Raw genomic sequence first — 25,666 nt, forward strand, 5'->3', positions numbered from 1 at the left:
TAATATTAAACTTCAGTCCTTCTGTCCATCTGCATTTATAGTGTTCCAGAGCTGCAAGATTTGCCTTAAGGTGCCTTGCATCACAATGAAAACTGGAAGGATAATGACCTAAGGCCTTCTAGTTTGTGTCTAATTTTACATCCCTATATATTAATAAAATCAAAAGAATTTTTCAGAAATAATGAGAACTTTGCTGTTCTTTCTTGACAGTTACTTGGTCTATTTTTGCTTTTCACATTTTTCAACAGAGATGAGGTAAAAAAAAAAAGGCAATGTCTGAATCTACATTCTCAAACTGACAGAAAAAATGCTTGTTAGATACGTAGAAATATTCCACAATTGGTATCATTTGCCCTGTTTAATATAGATGGTATAAAATATATCACTACATTTTTTACCAGCATATTTTTTTGCCTATTTTGAATATTTTGGTAAACTGCATAGTTTGTAGAGAAGGAGACAGAGGAAACTGTAAGCTTTTTTACATTAGTTTAGTTCATTTTCTCCACTAATTTTAAGACAGCTGTTCATATTTGTATGCCCACCTTTCAGTAGTAAATTTAATTTCACATTTGTCATTTCAATTCTACAGCATATCTAAATCCCTCTGGAGCTGGAAAAATACCTTAATAAGAAGATTGACCATGAAGTAATAGCCAAAATCTTACTTAGATTTTCTAATAAACCTTCAGACAACTTTACATTTGATTTTCTACTTCTCTGTGGTCTGCAGTCAAAAGAACAAATCTCAAAGAACTGGCAAAAACAACTCTTGAATTATGCAGAATCGAAAAGATTATGTTCTGAATAAGCTAGAATTTTGTCCAACAAGATAAAATGGTGTTCTGAATTTTCTATTGTTGGGGTTATTTTGTTTGGTTGGTTTTTAATAGTGTTTGCTCTATGTTGTTTCAGACAGGTATGGCTGGACAAGCACAGAAAAAGGCTGTTTATTTTTAACATGGCCTTTACAATCCAAGAATATAATTGAATTTGGAAGAGACCTTCTGGAGTCTGATTCGACTCCCCCTGCTCAAAGCAGGGTCAAGTCCAAAGTTAGATTAGGCCATTGAGTATTATACCCAGTTAGTTTTTAAATATTGCCGCTTGTTGAGGTTCCTCTCTTGGCAGCCAGTTTTTGATTATCATTGCTGTCTTTAGTGATTCAGAATGTGGCTTCTAGGAATATTTACTCCATGATCTTCTTGGTAAGGCAAACCAATCTATAGTTACCCACATCTTCCTTCTTGAGGATGGGCATGGAAATTGTTTTTTCCAGTCCTCAGAAACCTCCTGCAGATTATCATGATCTGTTAAAGATAAGAGAGTGGCCTTTCAGTGATATTATTGAGCTCCCTCAGCTGTTGCTCCTTGAACACATCCTCTCTGGTCCCGTGGACTCCTATAAGTTCAATTTGCTTAATTGCACCCTAGGTACATCTTCCTCTCTTGTGAGTGATACCGCACAGATCCTGCTGCTAGGCACAGGGACCTGGGAGGCCAGAAAGCAGACCATGCTAAAATAAAAAAAAAAGTGAGCCATAGAAAGCTTTATTGAGCAGTGGACAAAAATTTTCCATAGTCTTTCTTTTGCTGCCAAGGTAATTGCAGAAACCCTTCTTTCCCATCACATCCCTTGCTAACTTCATCTGCACCCGACCTTTGGCTTCCCTCATTTCATTTTTGCATGTTGAAGCAATGTCTCTGTATTTCTCCCAGGTCATTCATCCCTGCTTTCACTTTCTGTTTACTCCCTTTTTGCATTTCACCTCAATCAGGAGTCACTGCTGACATCCAGGTTTGTAATTTGCGACTCTCAGGATCTATTGTCTTAAAATCTGTTGTTTCATGGTCACTGCAGCCAAGCCTGCCATCAGTTTTCACATGTCCTTTTTTTAATATCCTCCAGATTTGTCAGCAGAAGATCCAGCAAAGTACCCCCTCTAATTAAAGTTTTTTAACAAAGTAGGCTAGATAATACTTATTTTGCATTCCTGAGAACATATAAAAAGCCTGCTTGCAGAGGGCAATGCGTGATCAGTATTTGTGGAGTTTATAAAATTGATACTTCATGATAGGTAGAAGTTTGGTAGAGCATTCCCAGTAGAAAGTTTATAAAATCTTATCCCAGATAAAAAACCCCCTTATTTTGAAATCCAATTAAAACATATTATAATGTTGAATATGTTACAAACTGATAAATAAGACTCAGAAAAATTGCCTAGAAATAATGGTTTTCACATACTTTCTTCTTTTTAATAGAATAATTTAAGAAAATGTGATAGATTTAATATGCTACAATGTAGTACAATAAGAATCACTTTCAGAAAACAAGGGCAAAACTTTCTACATTTTTCAGTAACAAGTATAAACATGATATTTTCTTCATTTTCCTCTGTTTTAGAAAAACTCAAACAAAACCAATGTTTTATGTAATAATGTAGTCTCAATGTTTCTATTTCTATAAAAGTAAAAATTAAGTTAAGAAATGTCAGTATATTGCATCAAATGAAGTGAAAGACACCAAAAATAGTTACTCTGCCATCAGTTCTTGTGCATCTTTCCAGATTCTTCCAGTTTATAACCTCTGTGACATTTCTTGTTTTGTTCCTGACAGTACTTGCTCTTTTTTCCCCTCTTCTCCAATCACATATCTTGATTATGTCCTTTGATGATCTGTTTAAATCAGTTTTTCTTCAGAGGAGACATTATTTCTACACCAGAAGATACCTAAAGCCTGATATCTTTATAGGAAGAATATCAGGTAAGCTCTGGTCATAGCCTGAATGCTGCCAAGTTAGTTTTTGTCATTGGTGGTATTTTTTGTGTTTTGATTTTTTTGGGGTATTTTTTTACATTTTTCTTTCTCACAAAAAAAGAGAGAAAGTCAAATTAGAAGTGAGATCACAAAACATAATCACTGAGCTCTAGTTCCCCACTTGGAGGCACCATGCCAATCTCTCAATCTTATTATAGCTGTTTTTCTCTGTTCGGGTGACTCAACTTTAAAGTTATAATGTGCTCAAGCTTTTTGTTGTCTCCTGAACATCATGTTTGTGTAATCTAATCTTCCACTAAACAGGTTACAGGTGTAATCTTTCAAATGAAGGAATAGCAAAAGGAGGTACAAACCAACCAAGTACTGTAATGATGAGCAGGCAACCAAAAAGGCGACTGAGAAAGTAGGAAGACCTCTGTAGCAGGCATTTCAGAGGGCTAAAGTAACTGACATTTAAATAAACTTGAAAAATTAAGTAAACCTCAATTTTTTTAATATTGCTGTGACCTATATAAGTAACAATCAAATGCAAAAATGTAAAATCCCTTAAAGAGACTAAAAATGAGAAAATAATAATTTCCTTTCAGTTAAGCTGTTGCATTATAAACAGTACATCCTAATTTTAAAATATTATGAAAATGAAGTTTGTAGTTTCTTGACTCACTCTGGAGATGCATGCTATATATATTTTTCTCATTTTCTGTACCTTTCATTTAGAATAAAACCTCTTTAAGAGAAGAAACATATATTAACTTTAAAGTGCTTGGAATAGAAGGAACTCAGGCATTGCTGTTAGAAAACAAACAAATAAAACCAACACTGTAATTGTTACTTCCTATCCAGGTTACAATCAGCCAAATGCAGTTGTATCTAGAAATCTCACTAGACTGCAGCTAGTAAATGTCATTTGAAACACAAAACCACTGGGAAGTAAATGTTATTCAGAACTATAGTGACATGATCAAACCACCATTTATTTCCAAGGTTAAAGAAAATTCTTCATGAAGTAATAATCCCATGGGTCAACATGAAATTAAAAATACATATTTGCCACAAATAATTTGGTTGTTTTGAGTAAAAGCAATTCACTTGCAACTCACTTGAATCACACTGCTTTTAAATACTATACTTGAAATACTATATTCTACAGCTCTGAATAAACATCAAAAATTCTGACACAAAACCAGCCAAAGTCAATCCAAGTGATAGATAGACCTCTAATACTCACACTGGAGAGTTCAACAAAACTTCCACCCAGGATTGTGTAAATGTTATAGGCAGCTCTAAACTCAGACTAAGGTTTAAGCCACAAGTTGGATTTTGACTGGAAATGGTGCACAGAGTTATACAGAAACTCAATACTGGAGAAAAAAAAAAAAAAGGAAAAAAGTGATAGAAGCATAGAATTTACCTATCTCTATTCAATTAAAACAAAACACCCATATAACAAAGACTGAATTACGATAAACCACAAAATTCAATAAAAACAGAAAATGCAAAAAATATAGGAGAGTTACATCCTCAACTTGCAATTCTGACTTTCGTTTCACTTGGTGAGAACCCAAGACTGTGAATTAAAAGAAACCAAGAAATCTAGTTTTGTTGTTGTTTTAATATTGTCAAGTATAGCTGAGTTTATAATGAGAAATCTGAATTCTTTTGTTTATTTTCTTTCACTTAATATCAAAGAAACATAGACATTTCTGTTCTTTTTGATACTCAAGATAAGGGTCAGGGGTGACTCTTACCATGGTGGAAAAGGTAGCATAGAATGAATAGAAAATTACCACTCACATATAAAACAAATACATTCTTTAGTTAGGATAAGGGCAGTTTACTGGGACAACAAAAGGAGAGGAGAATAACAACAGTACTTAGAATATACAAAGCAGGTGGTAGACAATGAAATTTGCTCACACAACCCAATACCCATCCCATCCCCAAGCAGCAGGCCCTCATCCCCAGCAAGCCCCTTTTATTTGCTGAGCATGATGTCATAGTATAGAATACCCCTTTGGTTAATTTGGGTCACCTGTCCTGGCTGTGTCCCATACCAGTCTCTTGTGAAAACAAACCCTATCCCAGCCAAAAACCAGAACATAGGGATACTCAAATCTTTCTACAAGTGAGAAAGAAAAGATGAAAAGCAAAAAGCGTTCTTTCAACACAATGCTTAAATTTTTCGTCATACATACTGAAATAAATTCAACTGAAACTTGTTTTGGATGCTTAGCTCTGAAGTAGTACAGCTTTTATTTGCTATCATCCTGATAAATTTAATAAACCTTTTTCAACAAACTCTAATTTATGTTCTCTTTTTAGTTCTCTAAAGAGAGGGGCCATATTTTTCAATGTATTTTGAATTCTGTTATAGGGAGGTGAAGTTTAAGAAAAAAACAGTATCAATAAAATGAAAAAAATGGAGAAAGTTAAAGACGAAAGGAGAGATGAAAGATAAAGAACCAGGCAGATAAGGAAAGACAATTTAAAGGCAGGGGGTGAAAGAAGCAGAATGCACGATATACAGTCCTAAGACTGAGCTTGTTTTCTTGCATTAGTAACAGATGCTAGTGGAAAGCAGAGAGTATAAGCAGTACTGCTGCCCTATGTTCACTCCCAGATATCTGAAATTATGGTTTGAGGAATTTCCCGAGTCAAACATTGCATCTAAACTGTGGACCTGCTGTCCGTGAGTTTAAAAACAAATTATTCAAGTAATATGGTTGGGACAGAACAACAACAAAAAAAATTCCTGCTATTAGAGAGAAAGCAGGAAGGCAATTTAGATAAGCTTTCAATATTAACCTTGATTGATAACTTTATTCTTTTTTTTTTTTAATTAAGAAGAAGGAGTAGTAGATAAAGAATATTTCCTAATACTGAGAATGGCATTAATATTTTCAAATTCATTTCTGTGATCTCCACAAGGAACTCTTCTGATTTTATTTGGACCTTTTTCAGACATAAGAGACCTTAAGTTCACATAATTGAGTATGTACCAGTTAAAGATCTTGCACATGCAGAAATGGGACTTATTCTAATGACTTCACAGATCGATCTATATACTTTTGTCAAACCTAATCTCTGTGTTTCTGACATTTATCCCAATAGTTCAAATGATCTAAGATTGAACTATTCCTTCTCCTGCAAGCTTTTTTCCCCTTTTCCTTTTAGAGTTGCAGTGAATAAATAAAATCATTAAGCCCACAAATAGAGGATCACAGTTGATTGTGTTGTCTTTCTATATTCAACTATGTATGCTGTGTCTGAAGATGTGGGTTTTTTCTGGAGAAAAATATTGAACTATATTTTGTAATTGCATCATAATGTATCTTCATCAGCTCTTATCTTCATACTGTGTTCAGTTTTGGGCCCCTCACTGCAATAAAGACATTGAGCTGCTGGAGTGTGTCCAGAGAAGGGCCATGAAGCTGGTGAAGGGTCTGGAGAATGAGTCTTATGAGGAGTGGCTGAGAGAACTGGGGTTGTTTAGTCTGGAGAAGGGGAAGCTGAGGGGCGACCTTATCTCTCTCTACAACTACCTGAAAGTAGGTTGTAGGCAGGTGGGTGTTGGTCTCTTCTCCCAAGTAACAAGCGATAGGACAAAAGTAAATGGCCTCAAGTTGCACCAGGGGAAGTTTAGACTGGATATTAGGAGAAATTTCTTAACCAAAAGAGTGGTCAAGCATTGGAATGGGCTGCCCAGAGAAGTGGTGGAATCACCATCCCTGGAGGTGTTCAAAAAATGTGTAGATGTGGCACTTCGGGACATGGTTTAGTAGGCATGGTGGTGTTGGGTTGATGGTTGGACTTGATGATCTTAGAGGTCTTTTCCAACCTTAATGATTCTATGATTCTGTGATTCCTCACTGTGACATTTTGCCTCTCCTGCCCATTCCCAAATGTTGAGAAGTTGCTTGGATTCATATTTCTGTCTTCTCTTTATTTTTTTCATCTTTCTACTAGTTCAAAGCAGCATATAGTTCAAGATACTGGCTGCAATAGCAGAAATCTTCAAAACTGACACAAGAACGCAAACTGACAACAGCAAAATGTTTTGGACAATGGACTTTGTAGTCAAGTCTGGCAGCCGTGATATGTGCATTACTTGAAGTCTCTGGAAAAAACTAAAGCTATGGTAGACATAGTGTGTTTGGTGGAAATGATGATGTCTAATTTGTGTTACATTCCTAAAAACATTGTGGCAACTTCAGAGATGTAATGACTTGTAAAATTGTGTTTCAGTTTGTACTGTAGAAGAGATAAAGAGCCACTTAGTGTATTTACACTTAAATGTCTGGGAGTCAGTGAAAGAATTAAAAGATGATGAAACAAAGAAGAGAATGTACACTCAAAAAGCATGGTTGTGAGGGCAAAGAGGGAACATCACTTAGTATAGATCACTGTTATCGTTTATACTTGTAGCTATGTGTTTTATAAGAGATTAAATTGGAAGAAAACCATGTTTGAGTAAAGACAAAAAGGAAACACTCTTGTTTCAGGCTTAATCAATTATCTTCAAAAATTCCATCTGACTGTATATGGGTTTGGGGAGATTTTTTTGCTTTTTTATTTTTAATTATTGATGATGATGATGTTGTTCTAAATGAAATTGCCTTTACAAATAGGTTAGTTTATAAATATTACACAGATGGTCAGGGAGAATAAAGTTTATCATGTAGTTCTGTTCCACTTTTCCCCAAAATGAGATAAGCACAAAGAACAAGCTATCAATATTATCAGTTACCGTGGGAAGGATGAGACAATTCTCATTAATTTAACTGTTACATATTCACTGACCACTTCTTTGTGATAAATGTGAATTTCTGATATTTTAATGAGCTAATCTGATGCTGCTGAATTATTAGCAAGCTGATTGCGTGATGATCATAGCTCTAAGTGGATACTGAATCCCAAATTAACTCCCAGATTATCTCCTGGTTTTTTAACTTCACAGGAACAGCTTTCATTTACAAAGACTGGGGAAACAATATTTAGAATTTTGCCATGTGATTTTTGGCAGATTTTTTATTTCTTTTTTCTCTTTAAAATGTATGGGTTCTTTTCAATTTGACAGATATCAAAGTCAAAGTGTGAATATATATATACACTCATATGTATGTATTCATAAATACGATTTTTTTAAAAAAAATCCGCAATTTTAAGCTCCAAATTCCAGAAGAAATAAAAATGAATTTTCAATGAACAATGGAATGGTTCACACAAAGCATGTTTTTTGAATGCATCTTACTATTGAGACTTAGTTGCTTTTGTGTACCATTCAGATGACTGATACGTAATCTCAGCTTTTTGTCACTATTAATTGGGACCTATTAGTCACTTAGAGCCTACAGACACATAGTTTCATCAACTAAAGTTATTCTACAAAGTTCGAACTGACAGTTCATCAGTTTTTCTTTCTGTTGTTCAATCTTCAATACTATCAAGGCTTGCAATGTGATAGCATTTATTAGATATACCATCTTTCTTGCCCTAAGATAGCACATATTTCCTTTGCCTCTGAAAAAGTAAATGATTTCTGCTTTGAAGGGACAAGTAATGACAATGTAGAAAATCAAAGTAGCTGACGGTTTGTTGGCAAGCAAGTCTGAGATGAGGAAAACTCAGATTCAAGGAGAGAAGTTGTTCATGAGCAAACCAGAGTCAATGGGCAGAATAGACAATGACTGGCTGTACATACTCTTCACAAGCAATAGAATAATATAGCAGATGCTTTATTAGTTCCCAATATTCTTTTATGAAAAGTAGTTTTTGAGTTCCACATCTTGAAACATAGCCAACATAAATACTTCAACACCCACTGGTGAATTGTGTCTCAGGGTGTTCCAAACCAGTGGTGGTACCTCCCTATTACTGAATATATTGTACCTCCCCTGAATATGTTACTGTTCCATAAAGATTGATTGCAATTTTGGTTTAGAGAGGAGGAAGAAAATGTAAACCCTGGAGAGACTGCAAAAGAGTGTGCTGTCTCTGAAAATGACAATTCCTGAAAATGTCTCTGATCATCAAGTTAGTCAATGGAATGAAAAGCAGCTGCTCTAATCCACAAGAGAAGGATGGAGTAGAATCTATGAACAATGTCTGCTGGTGCAAACTAAAGGAAAAGCTTGCAATATATAAGTGGTCAATGGAATTTTTTTGTTCTCTTCCTGCAGACAAGATACACAATGTGATTAGAGAATCTTGTTAGAATTTTATGGACAAGAATAATCTATGATACATCTCATGGCTTTCTTTACATACTTAGAAATTCAGAAGATGGAGGCAATTATAGCAGTAACAAGCCCAAATTAACATTTCAGTGTCCTGACTGCAAAGGAAGAAAAGTAGATGGCAAAGAATTCTAGATTTGAGATGCTGACTAGATGACAGGTTAAAAGGTAGAAGGTATATGTAATGTTGAATTCTTCAACAGAGAATCAATATTACATATTTAATGTTGATCTTAAGTAAAGTGAAATAGAGTCTAAAAAACTATAATTAACAGATTAAGAAAAATAAAATGAAAATATTGCAAAACAAATAAATTCTAGAATCATATCAATTAATTACCATTGATAAAAAAATGACAAGCAAAATTCCTCCAGGAACCAATAGCTTTTACAGCAAACACTCTCTACTTTCGCACAGTCCATGAGGGAGTACAGAGCAAGAAGGTTTGGGTTTGTGCTGTTTTCATAGAATCATAGAATCGTAGAATCATAGAATGGTTTGGGTTGGAAGAGATCTCAAAGATCATCTAGTTCCACCCCCCCTGCCATGGGCAGGGACACCCTCCACTAGACCACGTTGCTCAAAGCCCCATCCAACCTGGCCTTGAACACTTCCAGGGAGGGGGCATCCACAACTTCTCTGGGCAATCTGTTCCAGTGTGTCACCACCCTCATAATAAAAAATTTCTTCCTCTTATCTAGTCTAAATCTACCTTCCTTCTGTTTAAAGCCATTATCTCTTGTTCTTCCTCTCCAGCTTTCTTGTAGGCCCCTTCAGGTAGTGGAAGGCTGCAATAAAGTCTCCCCAGAGTCTTCTGTTCTCCAGGCTGAACAACCCCAACTCTCTCAGCCTGTCTTCATAGAAGAGGTGCTCCAGCCCTCTCATCATCTTTGTGGCCCTCCTCTGGACTCGCTCCAGCAGATCCATGTCCTTCTCATGTTGGGGCCCCAGAGCTGGATGCAGTACTCCAGGTGGGGTCTCATGAGTGTGGAGCAGAGGGGGAGAATCACCTCCCTCAACCTGCTGGTCATGCTTTTGATGCAGCCCAGGATGTGGTGGTCTTTCTGGGCTGCAAGTGCACTTTTCTGGGTCATGTTGAGCTTCTTGTCCACCAACATCCTCAAGTCCTTCTCCTCAGGGCAGCTTTCCATCAATTCTCCTCCCAGCCTGGAGCTGTATTTGGGATTGCCCCGACCCATGTACAGGACCTTGCACTTGGCCTTGTTGAAAACTTCATGCGGTTCATGTGGGTCCACCTCTCCAGCCTGTCAAGGTCCCTCTGGATGGTATCCCTTCCCTCCAGCATGTCAACCGTACCGCACAGCTTGGTGTCATTGGCAAACTTGCTCAGGGTGCACTTGATCCCACTGTCCATGTTGCTGACAAAGATGTTAAACAGTGCTGGTCCAAATACCAGCCTCTGAGGAATGCCACTGTTCTCCACTTGGACATCGAGCTAGTGACCTCAACTGTTTGAGTGCAAACATCCAGGCAATTCCTTATCCACCGAGTGGTCCATTGGTCAAATCCATGTCTCTCCAATTTAGAGACAAGGATGCCGTGAGGGACGGTGTCAAATGCTTTGCACAAGCAAAGTATGGAATTACTGAAGCTGAGTTGAAAATTACACCTGGTGTAATCCAAAACAGTTGATCTGTTCCACAGCTTGCTCCTTTGTTATGTTTTACTCAGAAAAGATGGCAGTCTTGATTGTACTCCCAAAATTGTTCTGGAAATGACAGCCAGTGTGTGCTTCCTTTTTTTGCCTGAATTTTTTTCAAGTGCATGTATGGATATACCTTAGTATATGTTCTGCAAGCCTTAAAATTTGGGAAATCATGAAGCCTTCTCCATATATGTAGTAAATGCTTGTCTGCTGTAAGAAGAGCTGTAGAGCATCACTATCAGTAAAGACACTCGCTGTGGTGTCCTCTATAGAGCCACAAATCACATTTAAAAGCAATGAATATTCAAGTCAAGTCCTATATGAACTAGCCTAATATGTGTGGAAAAAAGTTGTGTCATACCTATGAGTTTTCGGTACTCATAACTGAAACTCTACCGTGATTCTACTCAGCAGTAAAATATCATCGAGCTTGCTTAAAGAATATAAGTTGTCAAGGTTAGTTATTTTTTTTTTTTTTTGTTTATTTCTTTTAATTAATAAATGCACCAACCAAGTTGAGGGAATTCTGTATGAAAGGAGGATGTGAAAACAATTGTGAAAATTGCAAGGAAATATTCTATAATAAAAGAAAATAAAATCTGATATAATAGGGCAAAAAAGTCACAATAAGAATCAGTTTTATTCTGTATTATAAAAGAAAAAAAGAAATGAGGCTGAATTTAGTTCTAGTAAAGGTAGAGAAGTCCCTCAATCTGGAAGAAAATCTTTCTAGGTCCACAAACTCATTTTTAGCCATGAGTTACCTGCTATGATTCTCAATGATGAAAGAATTTATTATGTATTCTGACTGCCACATCAGTAGTTGAAAACAGGTGACATCCTGAGACACCTGACCTTTCTTCGTGAATAGGTCAACATGCCTTTAAACCAAGATTTAGAGCTGTTTGGAGCCTTCTGAGCTACAAAAAGTAGCAGATTATTACATATAAATTGATCCCTTTGATTTCTCATTTTTCATTTCATATCTCAACACTGGAACACAATTAAGATTTACAGAACATGTCATCTTTCAGAATTAAGTGCAATTAGCAAGTTCCTTTCGCTTTAATTCAGCTTGTGAAGTACTTCCCAAGAAAAAAGTTTGTGTCTTGAAAGCAGTTCACTTTGTTGTTGTATTCAGTTAGTGAGATACCTGATTTATTATTTATATTAACTATTGATTAATGTAACGGAATTTAAAAAAAAATCCTCTTTCCTTCAAAAACTTGCTTGTTTAGGTGGGCTGCTTGTTTAGGTTATGTCTGAACATAAATAATATAAATTATAAATATGATATACTACTGTTTTAAAATATTTCAATTGATCATCAATCAGTGTATTAAAATTTCTGTTCATTAATTTGTCCATTGGTTTTGATGCAGCAAAGGGTTTTGGCTTTGCTTTTAGTAAGTGATCAAGTTGAAGTCTCGTAGTTGAATTTAAATGGTGGTTAATAAATCTGAAGGAATAGCTGATGAAAAATGCTCTCAAATGGAAATCTCAGTCACAGACCTAAACTGCATCTCTGCTAGCTGTGAGAGATTATGTCTCATAGAAAATCATCAATTTGTCATGTTTTTTGTTTTTTGCTGTGATTTTTTTTTTTTTTAATCAAGCATCAAATAACAGTGAATCAAGTCACTTATTTATAAGTGGTCAGAAAAAGTATTTAAGGAAGGATTATAAGATTTTTAGTTATCCAGAATTGTACCTTTATCTTGATTGACTAAATACACACTTATGGTACTCACTTGAGATAATAAATAAACATAGAAGTAAATGTTCCTCAGTGGTTAAAAAATAAATAAATCATTAGTGAATTAGGGGTCTCTGGAGGTAGCAACAAAGTATATTTCTAATGTCATCTTTTTGTAGCCATCTATTGGTTTTATTAATGACAGGAATATAAATGTGAACTGTTTGTGAATTAGGATCTTTACTTCTAAAGTTCATGATTGCTGGAGTTGAACACAGTGATAAAACTACTACACCTAATTAGTCATTGCTCATCTTTTGAGCCAGAGTAAAGATATATGTTCTCAAGCAGCCCTACTTGCAGGTAAAATATAGTAGCTTAAACCACTGTAAAATTATGAAGCCAATTCAAACTGTCATAATTTACTTTGCTATTGGGATGAGCTAAGAGAGCAAAAGCAATCGACTAGCACGCTGGCTGATAAGTGGTAACTTGTTATTCTTTGGGTTTGTGGGTTTGGGTTTTTTTGCTTGGACAAACCAGTTAACTATATACTGATGGCTAAATATTTTCCTCTGGTTTCCAAGTTCTCCAGCTGTGATCCTTGTGTCTTTTATTAATGTGTTTATGTATTATGTTTTTAAATTAAGCCAGAAATGTGACCATCTTTTATGGAAGCATATGGTACACTATTTATAGCTGTACCACATTTCTAACTCAAGATCATCTGTGAATATTTACTCCTAACAAAATCATAATATCACTGTAGATGGTATTTAGAAGAATATCTTAGCTTAAGGCTCCGGTAATGACAGTCATACCTGGTTCTTGCTGTGGTTTTGATATACCTAAATCAGAACCCCAAACAAGCCATGCACATTTTGTAAGTATTTTGAAATTATTTTCCTTTGGAAATGCTTCTTAACAAAAACATTGCATAACACAATTTTAAATTTTTTTTTAGTGAATAACATGTTAAGCTACTAACAATTTTACTGAAGGTTGAATGATTAGGTAATGTTACATGTTATTACTAAAGTTTATAAAAATTAGGCCTTTTAAGAACAATGAATAGTACCTCTGGAGTATGAAATGTGTTTCACTAATAAGTTGGTTTTGCTACTGAGAGGTTATCTTGTTAACAATTGGGACATCTGCATGATTGGAAAATTATCGGAAAGACTGAGTGCTAATTTCTATGTCTGTTTTATAGTAGTATGCTAATATGCCACTTGGTTCATATCACAGGAAGAAAAATAAAAGAATTAAATGTCATGCTGTATTTTGCTGCCTACATGCATTAATAACATATTGCTCCTGGTAAGTTATAATTGCCATGAAAATATGTTTTTTAAGTTGGGTTTTTTGTTGTTTTTTTTTTTTTTTTTAATATATGAAATTTCTAATACAGATATCAATGTAAATGAAACCACTTTCTTACTTTTTCTGCAGACTTGTCCTCAGCTCTGTCTCTGACTACTTTGCTGCCATGTTTACAAGTGATGTTTGTGAAGCCAAGCAAGAAGAGATCAAAATGGAAGGCATAGACCCCAACGCACTGTGGGATCTTGTTCAGTTTGCATATACAGGTATTGTACTGCATACATTATACTTCCTATAGAGATAGATGTTGATAGTTTTGTTTGCTACATGCCAATTATATATACTTTTTTTCTAAACATTTTTTTCTTTTTCATTTCAATCAGTTGAAAGACTTATTTTCCATTTCTAGGAATGAATTTAAATTGCTATCTTTTATCTCCAAACTGTTAAATATGTCAGGCTTGGCAAGTAGAAGAGGACAGTATGGAAAATTATATATTTTTTTATTTTAAAATACTTTAAAAGAGTGCCTCATATGCACATGATTCAGTTTACATGAGATCATTGAAGGAACAGCTGCATTTTTTGAAGAATAGCCCTATATTACTCTTCTAGTAAAATTTCAGTTTAAATAATTACATAAATCTTTTAAAATTTAAAATAATGAAACATTTAAAAAAAATTTATTATGAGCTGGACGTTGTCACTTTCATTTCCTGTTATAGACTGGGATTGTATTGTGTAATATAAATTTATGAATAACTCATAACTCAGAGTTAATAACTCAGAACTCCCTTCCGAATAGTTATTACATTTTAAAGCATAATAGATTTGGGTTTTATCCTTCTTAAACAAGCTGTTATGCACAATGTATCTGAAGCGCATGAATATGAAAGAATACTAAAGTTACAAAATAAAGTAATAAAAAGAGAGGAAATGACAATAATAAGATTTGTAGTCTGAATTTTTCTCCCCTTGACTGTGAATCATGTAAGTATAAAATATATGTTGTTTTCTATTTCTGTTTCCTAAAAGACATCCTCATATTGTTTAAATTAACAATATTTTATCATTACGTTTCTATTGAATATTTGATTTTAACATCAATTTTAAATGAATAGCCCATACCTTGCAGTTTTAATCCTCTCTAAATACACATCTATTAATTTAATCATAAGTTGCCGTTCAGGAATGTACATCATCCAGAGGGTTTCAAGCTAGAGAACCATGAAATGAAGAATGTGTATGTAGTTCTCACCAAGCATGAGAAGGATACAATCTGATTACTGGGTATGAGTGTAGAATGAATGGCACAGGAATACTGGGGCAAAATCAAGAATACCTTGGCACAGAATAGCAAAAGACCTTACTGGTAATGTTAAGTTGTTCTGTAAGAGGAAGAGGAGGTAAGAGAAAGATGAGGGACACTGTCGCCGTGGGAACAAAACTCTGGAAATACTGAAGTACTGCATGGTTCTTTTGGCTCAGTTTTCACTAAATGATCACATGTAAAAACACAGCACAGTTAATATTGGCAACAAAAGATAGCAAGTAAGTGTAGATTATGAAAAGAAAGAGATAACAGAAAGGAGCAAAAAAAATACTTAACCATTTTCCATATGAAGAAAGCTATCTCAGAACTTTATTGGTTATCTCTGAGAACTTTGGAGACTGGATGAAGTAATGAAAATCTAGAAAAAACAAACTCCTTCCACTTTCTGCAAAAGATCAAGGCTTTCAGCTGCTTTACTCTTCTTGATTTGTCTATGCTACGTGATGTACTTTGTTTATTATATGAGGTGGAAAACTTGGAGGTTTCGTCTTGTGGTTAGGTAATTAGGACCAACCTTCACAAACAGATGAAGAGAGAACTCCACAGGTAGTATAATTCCAGTGTCTTCTAATTTGCCTCATGTGAATTTGCATCTGTAATCTTCTTTCATTTAAACTGTCACATAATGCCCAAGCTACCTTAAAAATGGCAACATTATGTGCCATTGTAATGTCACTTTGAAGAATTAGAAACTTAAGGTGGTAACAAAGGTGTCTAATTTCTGTCACTTGCAGTGGTAATACACCATTATCCTTTTAGTTGTAATCCATTTTTGAGACCAAATAAGGCTTAAAAAATGTCTTCTCAAGTTCACATTTGAAAAGGAAATTTCACAAATACTTGCTGACAAGAAAAGAGTGATGAGATTTAGCAAACATGAGTCCATTTTGCATGCTAAAAGAGAACAAGTATTAGATGCCATGGACCATTCTGGTTTTGATTAATCTTTCTAGCATTTCTGTTCCATCAGGTTCTTCATCCTCACTTATTCCGATTTATCTTGATTTATTCTCAGCTTGTGTCTTTATTTCTTAAAATTCATGTTACATTATTTCTTTCTCCATTCCTTTTCTCTGCATCACATGTCTTATCTAACTCCTAAATTTCCTAGCTACAGGTATGCTAGTAAATTAAACATTTGCAGTAAATTAAAATTGCAGGTATTGGAACACAATTATCTATATTGATCTTGGCAGTTTTAGCCAAATCTAACTAGCAATCTCTCTAACAAAACTTGGATATAGCCTGGATATGAAGGCTTGTCATGAATTTGGCCATCCTTGTACAGAAGGCAAGAGCATTCAAAAGTGCTATTGACAATGCACTGATAACTCACAGGCGATCAGGGAATTCTGAGAACATGATCCCAAATTTATTCAGTTTATTGAAATTAAACACAGGCTTTGCTTCTCGGTTAATCATTCTTTTTTCCCATGTTCTTTGCCAGATCAAGACCCTTAAACCTTTTGGGTTTTTTTCCCTTTCATTTCCATCATCTCTCAGGATTTATCTAGCTTCATAGTTTCTTATCTGTTTTCTTGCCCTCTGATTCCTTATTTACCACCAGTTTAGTTCATATCCTCTTTTCCTTCAAGTCAGTTCATTTTCTTCTTGCTGCATGGATGTGGCAAGGGGAACACTGAAAAGTGAAGGAAATAGCCACTGTTCTGATAGCCAGCAGTGTAGCAGCCAACAGAAATTCCCATTCAGCCTTTTAATCTGTAATCTGGAGCATACATTGTCTAGACAGAATATCTGGAGAATTTAGCTGCCAAATTCCAATTACTGACTTCACAGTATGCGAAAAAGTTTTCAGCAACTCATGGCTCTGGCCAGTTTAGCTCGTTATTCTTTTACTCCAGGAAAAGAAAACCATTTTGACAAATGGGCAGTTACTCACTCTTCTTCTATTTTCTATTTCCTGTCACTACCTCCTTAGCTAAAGGAGATTAAGAAGAAAATTAATTTCACGTATAGATGCTGCTGTAAGAGAGGAATTGTTCCCTGGGGACAACTGAACATTTCAGGAGAATGCAGCTGAACATGGGCTTGTTTGCAAACACTTAGAAGATAAGAGTATTACACTGCAAATATTTTTAGATGGGATTTAAAAAAGGGAATAATTTCCACAATATTAACTGTAATTCAGTTAGATTTATATTTTTTAGAATCTAGTGAAATTATTTCATTTTTACTGTGAATCATACATATTAAATAGTAGTTCAAGAAGGGTTAAATATCTATGAAAAGTATTACTGTAGATAAAAGTATCCTGTACTGATTCCAGACCCTTCAGTTCCAGCAATAAAATCAAATACTGTTGCAAAATATCAGAATTAAAGTTTGGTGAAGGAGAGGTTTTGTACATCAGAGGCCTGAAGAAAGATAGATATGTTTATCTAAAAGGAGAGTTGTTAACATCTGCTATATCCATCAGTACAAAAAAATGGAGTAATATTAGTTTGGTAACTAGTTACACATTGCTTTGTGTGTCTTCATTTTTTCCTCTTAACTCCTGTAGTTAAAATAGTTCTTCCCTGTGCTTCTGGAAAAATCCGTAGACTTCTGAAAGGACATGATTTTCTGGACAGAATTTCTGAAGTTGCTGCTAAATGCCATTTCATCTAAATTGTTGAAATAGGTGATAACTGCAGGTTGTTCAAAACAACAAAATTATATTGTCCACTTTTTAAAAATCATTAATAAATGTTTTTTGTTTTGTCCCTTTCTAAACACATTCTGTAACTGTGGGTAGATGAGCCTCTGTATTGGGCTAGACCATAAATGCATTAACTCAAAGACTTGCCAGTAATAATGTCTAATAGTAGATATTTTGTAGCATGATATGAATAGTCATAACTTGACTGGCATGTCCTCCTAGCTTCCTGTGGAACATAATTTCATCTAGTTTGGTAGTCAGTGATTAAATGTGAATTTGTCTAATCCGTTTGAAAGCATGTGTAGTTTCAGCCTCTACAGCATACTGTGGTAGTGAGTTAAACTGTAAAATATGTCATTTCCTTTGGTATTTCCAAATTTGCTGTTGATAGTTTTGTTTTCTTATAGATTCTACTTATGTGAGAAATAACAAATAATCATTCCTTTTCACCTCATTTGTGCAAATCATTAGTTTATCTGTTACTGTTGTACATAATAAACCCTAATTTAGCAGATTACTTGCCAACATCATGAACAGCTTAAAAAAAATGAAACTATGCAACACAGAGAGTAATGTTCATCCATTCCAAAATCAACATTTATTACCATCATATACAACCTATTTTTAGACTTTCCTTAGCATAATTGATCATGGTTTGGGCCCAAGTTGGTCACTGTTTGACAACCCCTTTGATACTATCTTTTGTTATTCTAAGCCATCAGTGAGAAGAAAAGAACAGAACCAAACTAACCCATCAGTAAGATAGTTGAATTTTTATAATTTCAGTTCTACACCTCAATGCATTTTGAATCTAGTAAGAAACATCCAAAATATTATTATATAATATTTATTATAGATAAAATATTATATGTTAGAACGTATTTGGTATATTTTTATTCCAGTTATAAAAGAAGAGAAATATAAGCGTAGAAATATATTTTTGGTCTAAATGTGATTTTGAAGTTTTTCTAAAGAAAAAGGTAGATTTTGTTATTATAATCTCCTTTAAATATGTAATTTCTGACTACAAATGTACTTTTCCCAGGAGTTTTAGAATAGGGAGTGAGAAAGCTGCTTCCCTGTTTCAGCATTGAAAAAAACCCTCACGAAATCCTGAAAGAGAACTCGTGATTATGGGTCTTAATCTTTTAAAATAAATACAAAAATTAGTTTTGCTAAAAATGTAAAAGAAAGTGAATAGATCTTACTTATTTAAAAATTAGGGTATTTTCCTATGTTTATTTGAAACTTATATTGGAATTTAATGATATTTCTGATAAAGCAGAATTCTGATTCAGTAGAGAATTGGAATTCCTTTACCCCATGAGCTAAAGATAATATTTTGCTACCATCATATTAGCTTCCATAAGCCTTTCTGTCAATCTTGGTTGTTCATTTAGTAGATTTAAATCTTTTAAACAAACTGTATTTCAGGCTTTAATTTTTAAGGGAAAATGTTCAATTTTCTTTGACCTAATTAAAAAGAAGTATTTTTTCCTTATTTGGTTTTGTATTTAATAATTCAAAAAGTTTTCTGTTACAATAGGTCCTAAACAATTTTATTTATCTATATAGATATAAAAGATGCAGATATATAAACAAAAAAATATATGTAGAGATCAATTTTATTTTTTTTTAAATTCTCTGCTACTCTACAAATTAAAGGCTACATTTATTTTCAGGATGTCCCATTTTCATGATGATGTTGTGTTTGTTTATTATCAAGAGCAATTTTTTGTACAGATAGTGAGCCTTTAAGAAATCTTACCATGTTAAAAATAACCAAATGTTATCTCAATGGGACACAAAGAAAAGGTAGCCAGGTAGCAACACTAGTGAATTTAATTTAGAACCCTCCCTTCCCCAAACAAACAAATGAAAAAAACAGCCAGAAAAGGTGTGTTTTTTTCTTTTTGCTAATTGTGTACATTCAAGATATTACTGACTTTGCGAAGGAAAATGAACATTTTAAACTCTAATCAACTTGAGGAAGATCTTGCAATCTATGAGAAATCAGCATATTAAATAAATCCAGTTGTGTTTTTAAGGCTATACATATGAGTAAAGTTGGACAAATGCTTAAGTAAGATACAATGTTAATTTTTTTGCTTGCTTCACTTTTTTTTTTAAACTTTGTTTTCTTCTTTTAAAATAGGCAGTACTTTTTGACTTTTTCTTTTTTTTCTTCCTAAAGACAATACTATTCTGTTAAATAATGGAGTCAGAGCACTTAATTATATTATGAAAGGCCATATACAATGGTAAATTGTTCTCCCTGTATCTTGTAAATAGGTAGATGACAGAGTCATGACACACTGTGAAGCTGGACTGTGTTCACTCATGTATAAACAAATAGAGTTCTAAATAATTGGCAAGGTAGAATTACATGGTGACCAGCAGAGCATCAAGTCCTGTACAGCCTTGATAAGAGCTGCTCCTAAGTGAAGAGAGCTGTCCATCTAAGAGTAGTAACAGGAAGACAGAAAATTAGACTGCCAAAAATAATGATTTAAAAATAGTAAAAAGTGTTAAAGATTCAGTGAAGATTCAACATGACTAGTTTTAAAGTTAATGATAGATATCACTATAAAACACAATTTGATTAAAGCTCGAAAAATTGAGATGTGTTAAAATATATACTATAAATGCTATGTTAGATGGGCTTTGGGGTTCTTTTGGAAGTATTTTTTTAATATATATATAAGCATTATAACTGAAGAACTTAATTCTGTAAATAATAAGCTAGTGGCTGCGTATTGTTTTATCTGAAATAAGCACAAAGTTTTCTGGTTACATAAGCTAAATTATAATGTAATTACAAGTTGTATACTTCAAATTTTATACATATGATGTACATTTATTAGTAAAATGCTGCATCAAAATTATCTATTTCTTTTAGTTTGCATAGATTCAGAAGGGTAAATCAACAAGGTTTTCCCACTGTTTTTTTTTGAAGGATACATTTGACTGGTTAAAAATATGCAACTTCAATACATGGTACAAGTTTAATTTATCTGCACTTTGCTACATTTGGTTGGTTTATTCAAATAAACAAAGTATGTTTTGTCTGTCATACAACAGAACTATAATTTAAGAGGAAACAAAGCTTCCTCTTTTGCATGTCTGTTAAATGTTTCACGTGAGCCATCTGAGGAACTCTGAAGCCAACACTTAGGTGCAATGGCTATGCAAAAAGTATGTTTCATTTTTCAAGAAGCGGCATGATTGATAGCAGAAAATCTATGATTGAGATCTTAGTGGCCTGGGATACATGGACATGTATTCTTTGATCTTTTTAGAGTTGAAGATAAGCAGTATAACAGAAGAGTATTTCTTTACTTCATTTTCTTAGGTAATGCTTCTTTCTTGATCTTAAAACTTGAGTTTTCATTATTTGCAATTATGCTTAAATTTTTTAAATAGGACTGGAGCTAGAGATTGAGCTTCTGGTATTTTGCTGCCATTGGTGATTCTGGGAGCCTTCCTTTGAAGTTACAACAGAGCTGTGAAGTTACTATAGATTTCCTCATACTGGATCAGGCTATCTAATTAGTATGCGTTCCCAACAGTGATCAGAAGAATAGGCTGGTGCTTTCATACTGTTAATGAAACTGAAAAAGTGAAAATCAGTTAACTAATAGAAAACAAAATATCCTTGACTTACTTCTGCACATCTGAAAAAAAAAAAATAGAGCATGGATCATACATGGAAGAGGTTCAAGCCCTACTGCATAGCTTTTAATTAGATTTTATTTGGGAGATTCTTTAATTAAAGTACTGTCAAGTGTCTTCTCTGTCAGTGTTATATCTAATAACACACACAGGGCAGACAGCAGGGATGTAGCAAGAAACTGCCTCTAAGCACCAGGACCCTTAGGTTCATTTAGAACAGAGACTTTACTAAGTAAATACCCCAGGGAGGTTTGTTTTTTGATTTGGGGATTTGGGTGGCTTTTTTTGAGGTTTTTTGGTGGGTTTTTTTTTTGGTTGGTTGTTGGGTTTTTTTATTGCTGAAACTCAGTTGTCTGTATGAATAAACAGTGAGAATGATTCTTAGCATAGTTTTGGGCTGTGCCAGTTTATAGTATTCATATAGTGCAGGGGTTATCGCAGCCACAGAATTGTTGTTCAACATGCAGTTTGAATGTGACTGCCATGGATGAGAGTTTAGTATGTAACTGAGGCCATTTCATTCCAGTTAGCCTCAGTGCTAGAGAAAAGTCTCAGACAAGCTTAACTTAATAGATATAATGTAAGGCTGTATGTATATTATTAAAGGCATCTGCTCAGACAAACAATTCCTGACTCTTAGGTGATGGTAACCTGTTTACAGTGTTTCAGGCTACTCCCCTCTAGGAAATAGTGATTACATTGAGACTTGGAATGATCCCTGATGCTGTGCATATTGTGAAGATCTTTCCCTCTACCTCTGTGACATGTTGAGTAAATTCGACAAGTTGTGTAAGTTGTTCTGTGGTATCATGGTAAAGACCCTTGTGAACATGGACCATCTAGCACTTTTTGCAAAAGACTATCACCTGCTGCTTTCCCGCTATATTTGCTCTGCCATGTACTTAAAGGTTGACTTTGCAGTTTCACAGAATAAGCCCTTGTGAATTTCCGTTCACTTCAGATGGGAGATTAATTGTTCCAGGAACTCTGGAATCAGTGATAAAAGGACAAGTTAAGGTACTTGAATTGACCTGGAAGACTTTGTTAGCCATTATGTAATGGAGAGTACAGAAAAATGGTCATAAATCATAAAGATGGTGGTAGACCTTGAATAAACATAACTTTCGGATATGAAAGAACCCCTGTGAAGTTCTTTTCTAGGAGAAGATACTTGTCATAAACTCCTTTTCAGGAGTCAATAAAGAGAGAGGTGCAATTACCCACAGAAGCCTTGTTTATTAGGGTTGCTCCAATTTAGGAAGTGAGAAGGTGGCAGTGAACTCATGATCTGCAAAGCCATTATTCAGATTATTTGTCCACAGATGTTCTGCATTGACTACACTTCCAAGATCGGATGTACCTTTGCTCCAGTTCCACTTCTTACTAGTGCTGGAGCAATTGACAATATTCATGTTTTCATATAGTGTTCCTCGTTAAGTTCTCATTTATGCATCAGCAAAGCCTTAGTGCAACAGCAAGGACTATTCCTAGATTGAATTATCAGCTATACTGTCCATGTGTACAATGCAAGAATCTTCCGAAGTTCCCCACTGTAACTGTAGGACTAGATTGTCATCCTCCTCCATCTGTGGATGTCAGCCTGCTTGGAATCAAATACCTTCCTACACTGAATGCCTTTCTGATCCTAACACAAGCTGTGGGCTTTCATGCAATTCAGGTCTGTGGGAAAGATCTTTATAGACCCATTTAGCTTAACCAACTGCACAGACTGACTGCCTCCTTATTTATTTATTTATTAGCAATCCTTGCTCTGAGGATCTTGTGTCCAGCTGGAGCAGATGTTTTACATTCCTGTCACTGAAACTCTAAGTCCTTGGTCTTTTTTGGAGTTATACAATAAAATGAACTGTTATTATTCCTCTGTTTACCCAGGATGCTCCAGTAAGGAACAGAATTTACAATTAGTATTACGAACTAGCTGTTTTCTCATTCTTTTGGTGCAGTATATGAGAATTGCTGGGAAAAGAGCCCTGAACTGGATATCCATAAATTTTGAGTATTCAGAGTGATCAGACTGTTATGGGGAGATAGCTAGTGACTGTGTCTCCTTGTACCATGGTGCAACCTGCTACTCTTGCGAAGTGAGTGAGAATAAATTCAGAGATAATCAGGTAAGCGGTGAGTGTGGAGGGGGGAGAATGATTAGACTGAGTGCACTGCGAGGTGCATTTTTAAAGCTGTCCCTTGCCAAGTTCAAAGTTCTCTGTCTCTGAAGAGAGAATAAGCCAAGCTCTGAACATTAATGCAGGACATGCCTGAAAAGTGACAGGGTTCCTTTGAGTGAAGTGTCATCCCTCTGTGTTGTCATCTGGTGCGTGTGCCATGCTGTTGCCTAAACAGCATCAGGAAAGTGGTCAGACAGACTGCTGTAGTATGGGCTACATCTTTAATGTGCTTCTCTCTGGAGCTGCTGCAGTGGAGACGTGTACCCATATCCACTCTGCTGAGCTCAGCTTCCTAGCTGTGTATCCACAGTTCCAAAAGAAAGCAAAAAAATCAGGAAAATCACAATGGCAGTTTGTGAAAAAGGTCCTCACCTTTCACGCATTTCATTGCTCCTGTCCCTGCACTGTAAAACGTACCTTTCTATTCTGTGCCCATCACACAGTGACTGTGCTGAAATGTACCCACAGAACAGGATGCTGTAGTATTCGCTTCTCCCAGCAGTGGAATCTAGCCCAAAGCAAAGCAGATTTCATTAGGCTGTGAGACTCATAAGCAAAATTCTTTTGTTGGCAATTGATGCCTCCATCTCTGTAACGTTTTGTTCTTTAAGCGTGGATTTGAACTGCTCTGTGCTACCATAGCACAAGCTGCCAAATCATTGCCTGAGAGGTTGAGAAGCTTATTCTGGCAGAGATGAGTATTCCTGCTTCTGAGCTAGCTTCAGACATGTGGAAAATAAAATAGTGCTCCTTCAAACCTGAAAGCTGAGCTCCTTTGTCCTTGAGACATTTCTCCTTTTTTTTTTTTTTTTCCCCAGAGGTCAGGGCTTTATTATGTTCAGTGTAATACAAAGGCTATATCTCACTGACATATAGATACTGAGAATATGTACTGTGTGGTTTTGATTGTAGCAAAAGGACCTGTCTGAGGCAGGTCATTGGGATAGTTCTGGAAGGCTGGGCAGTGCGCTGGAAGCCAAAGGTGGTACACTCCTCGTCATATCACCCATAGAAAGCAACCACTGGAATAAAATCTCCCTGAAATGTACCTAGTATTCGGTAGAAGTCTTTTGGAACAAGACTTCGCCCTGCCCTCCTTGGTATGAATTTTGCTTTTGTTTACAAAAGTAAATTCCTGGAGTGGTTTTCAACGTGTGCAGCATGATGAGCAAGACCTACAGCCTGGAAGCAAACCTAGGTATTGAAGTCCATGGACTAAAAAGAAATAAGGGAAACTAAGGTTTTTTTTTCAGACCAGGAGATGAAAAGGTACCACATTATGGCGTATTTTGACTAAAATACTTTTCTGATCTTTAGCCAGACATTTGCAAGAAGGTTCTTGCTCAGGGGAGTTTTTAATTTGTTAATAGGATTTCCTTATCATTCTGTCATGTTGTAATTTTCCACACCATTGAAATACAGTGGACTTTGGCAGTACTCGTAAATGACCATGTGATTAGGTTAGTTTAGTCCTCTTACTCAAACAAGGATGTAGCAATATTAGGGTGTAAATAATCCTAAGTTTTTTTAAAAGAGTGAATTCTCTTGATAAGAATTCTCATATTACTGTAATGGAAACTTTTTCATTTTTGGCAAACCACATATTTTTATGGCTGCAGAATAATTTATGAAATTATTTTTATATGTAATATACATAATAATACTTAAATCTAAATTTCATATAAAAATTGTTATTTGAAATGACAAATTCCCATAATTTTGAAGTAATTTTTGGTAGTGAAGAGTTCAAAACCTAACACCATAACTGACAATGTAATCAAGTATCTAATCATAGTCAAAAGTTACATATCTGAATCAACTGAATAATTTCCTGATTTTAACTTTAAATGATTTCAGAGATTATTTCATAGAAATGTAAATTAAAATTACTTTAAAAAATAATTTAAGTCTCCTCTGTGAAGAGGAGTTAAAATAAGTTGTCCTTTTCAAGAGTTGAATTTTGTACACAGGGATTAAAAAGAGGTGCTGTGCTGTTCATTGGTAGCCAGCAAGGTGTTGGTAACACACCGGTGTTTTGGCTGCTGCTGAGCAGTGCTGGCACAGCACCAAGGCTGTCTCGACAACATTTCTCCCCCCCTCACCAGTGGGCTGTGG

The 25,666-nt window shown here is 35.0% G+C and overlaps 1 protein-coding gene across 1 annotated transcript in view; it reads left to right on the plus strand.

Annotated features, from left to right (window-relative positions):
• KLHL1 (kelch like family member 1) overlaps positions 1-25,666 on the plus strand; it is a 268,520-nt gene that overhangs the window by 78,986 nt on the left and 163,868 nt on the right. The window contains exon 3 of the mRNA XM_075741724.1: positions 13,831-13,967. Within this exon, the coding sequence (XP_075597839.1) occupies positions 13,831-13,967 (137 nt within the window). The remainder of the gene's footprint in view (positions 1-13,830; positions 13,968-25,666) is intronic.

This window comes from Balearica regulorum, chromosome 1 (assembly GCF_011004875.1).
Source record: "Balearica regulorum gibbericeps isolate bBalReg1 chromosome 1, bBalReg1.pri, whole genome shotgun sequence".
In the NCBI taxonomy this organism is placed as follows: domain Eukaryota; kingdom Metazoa; phylum Chordata; class Aves; order Gruiformes; family Gruidae; genus Balearica; species Balearica regulorum.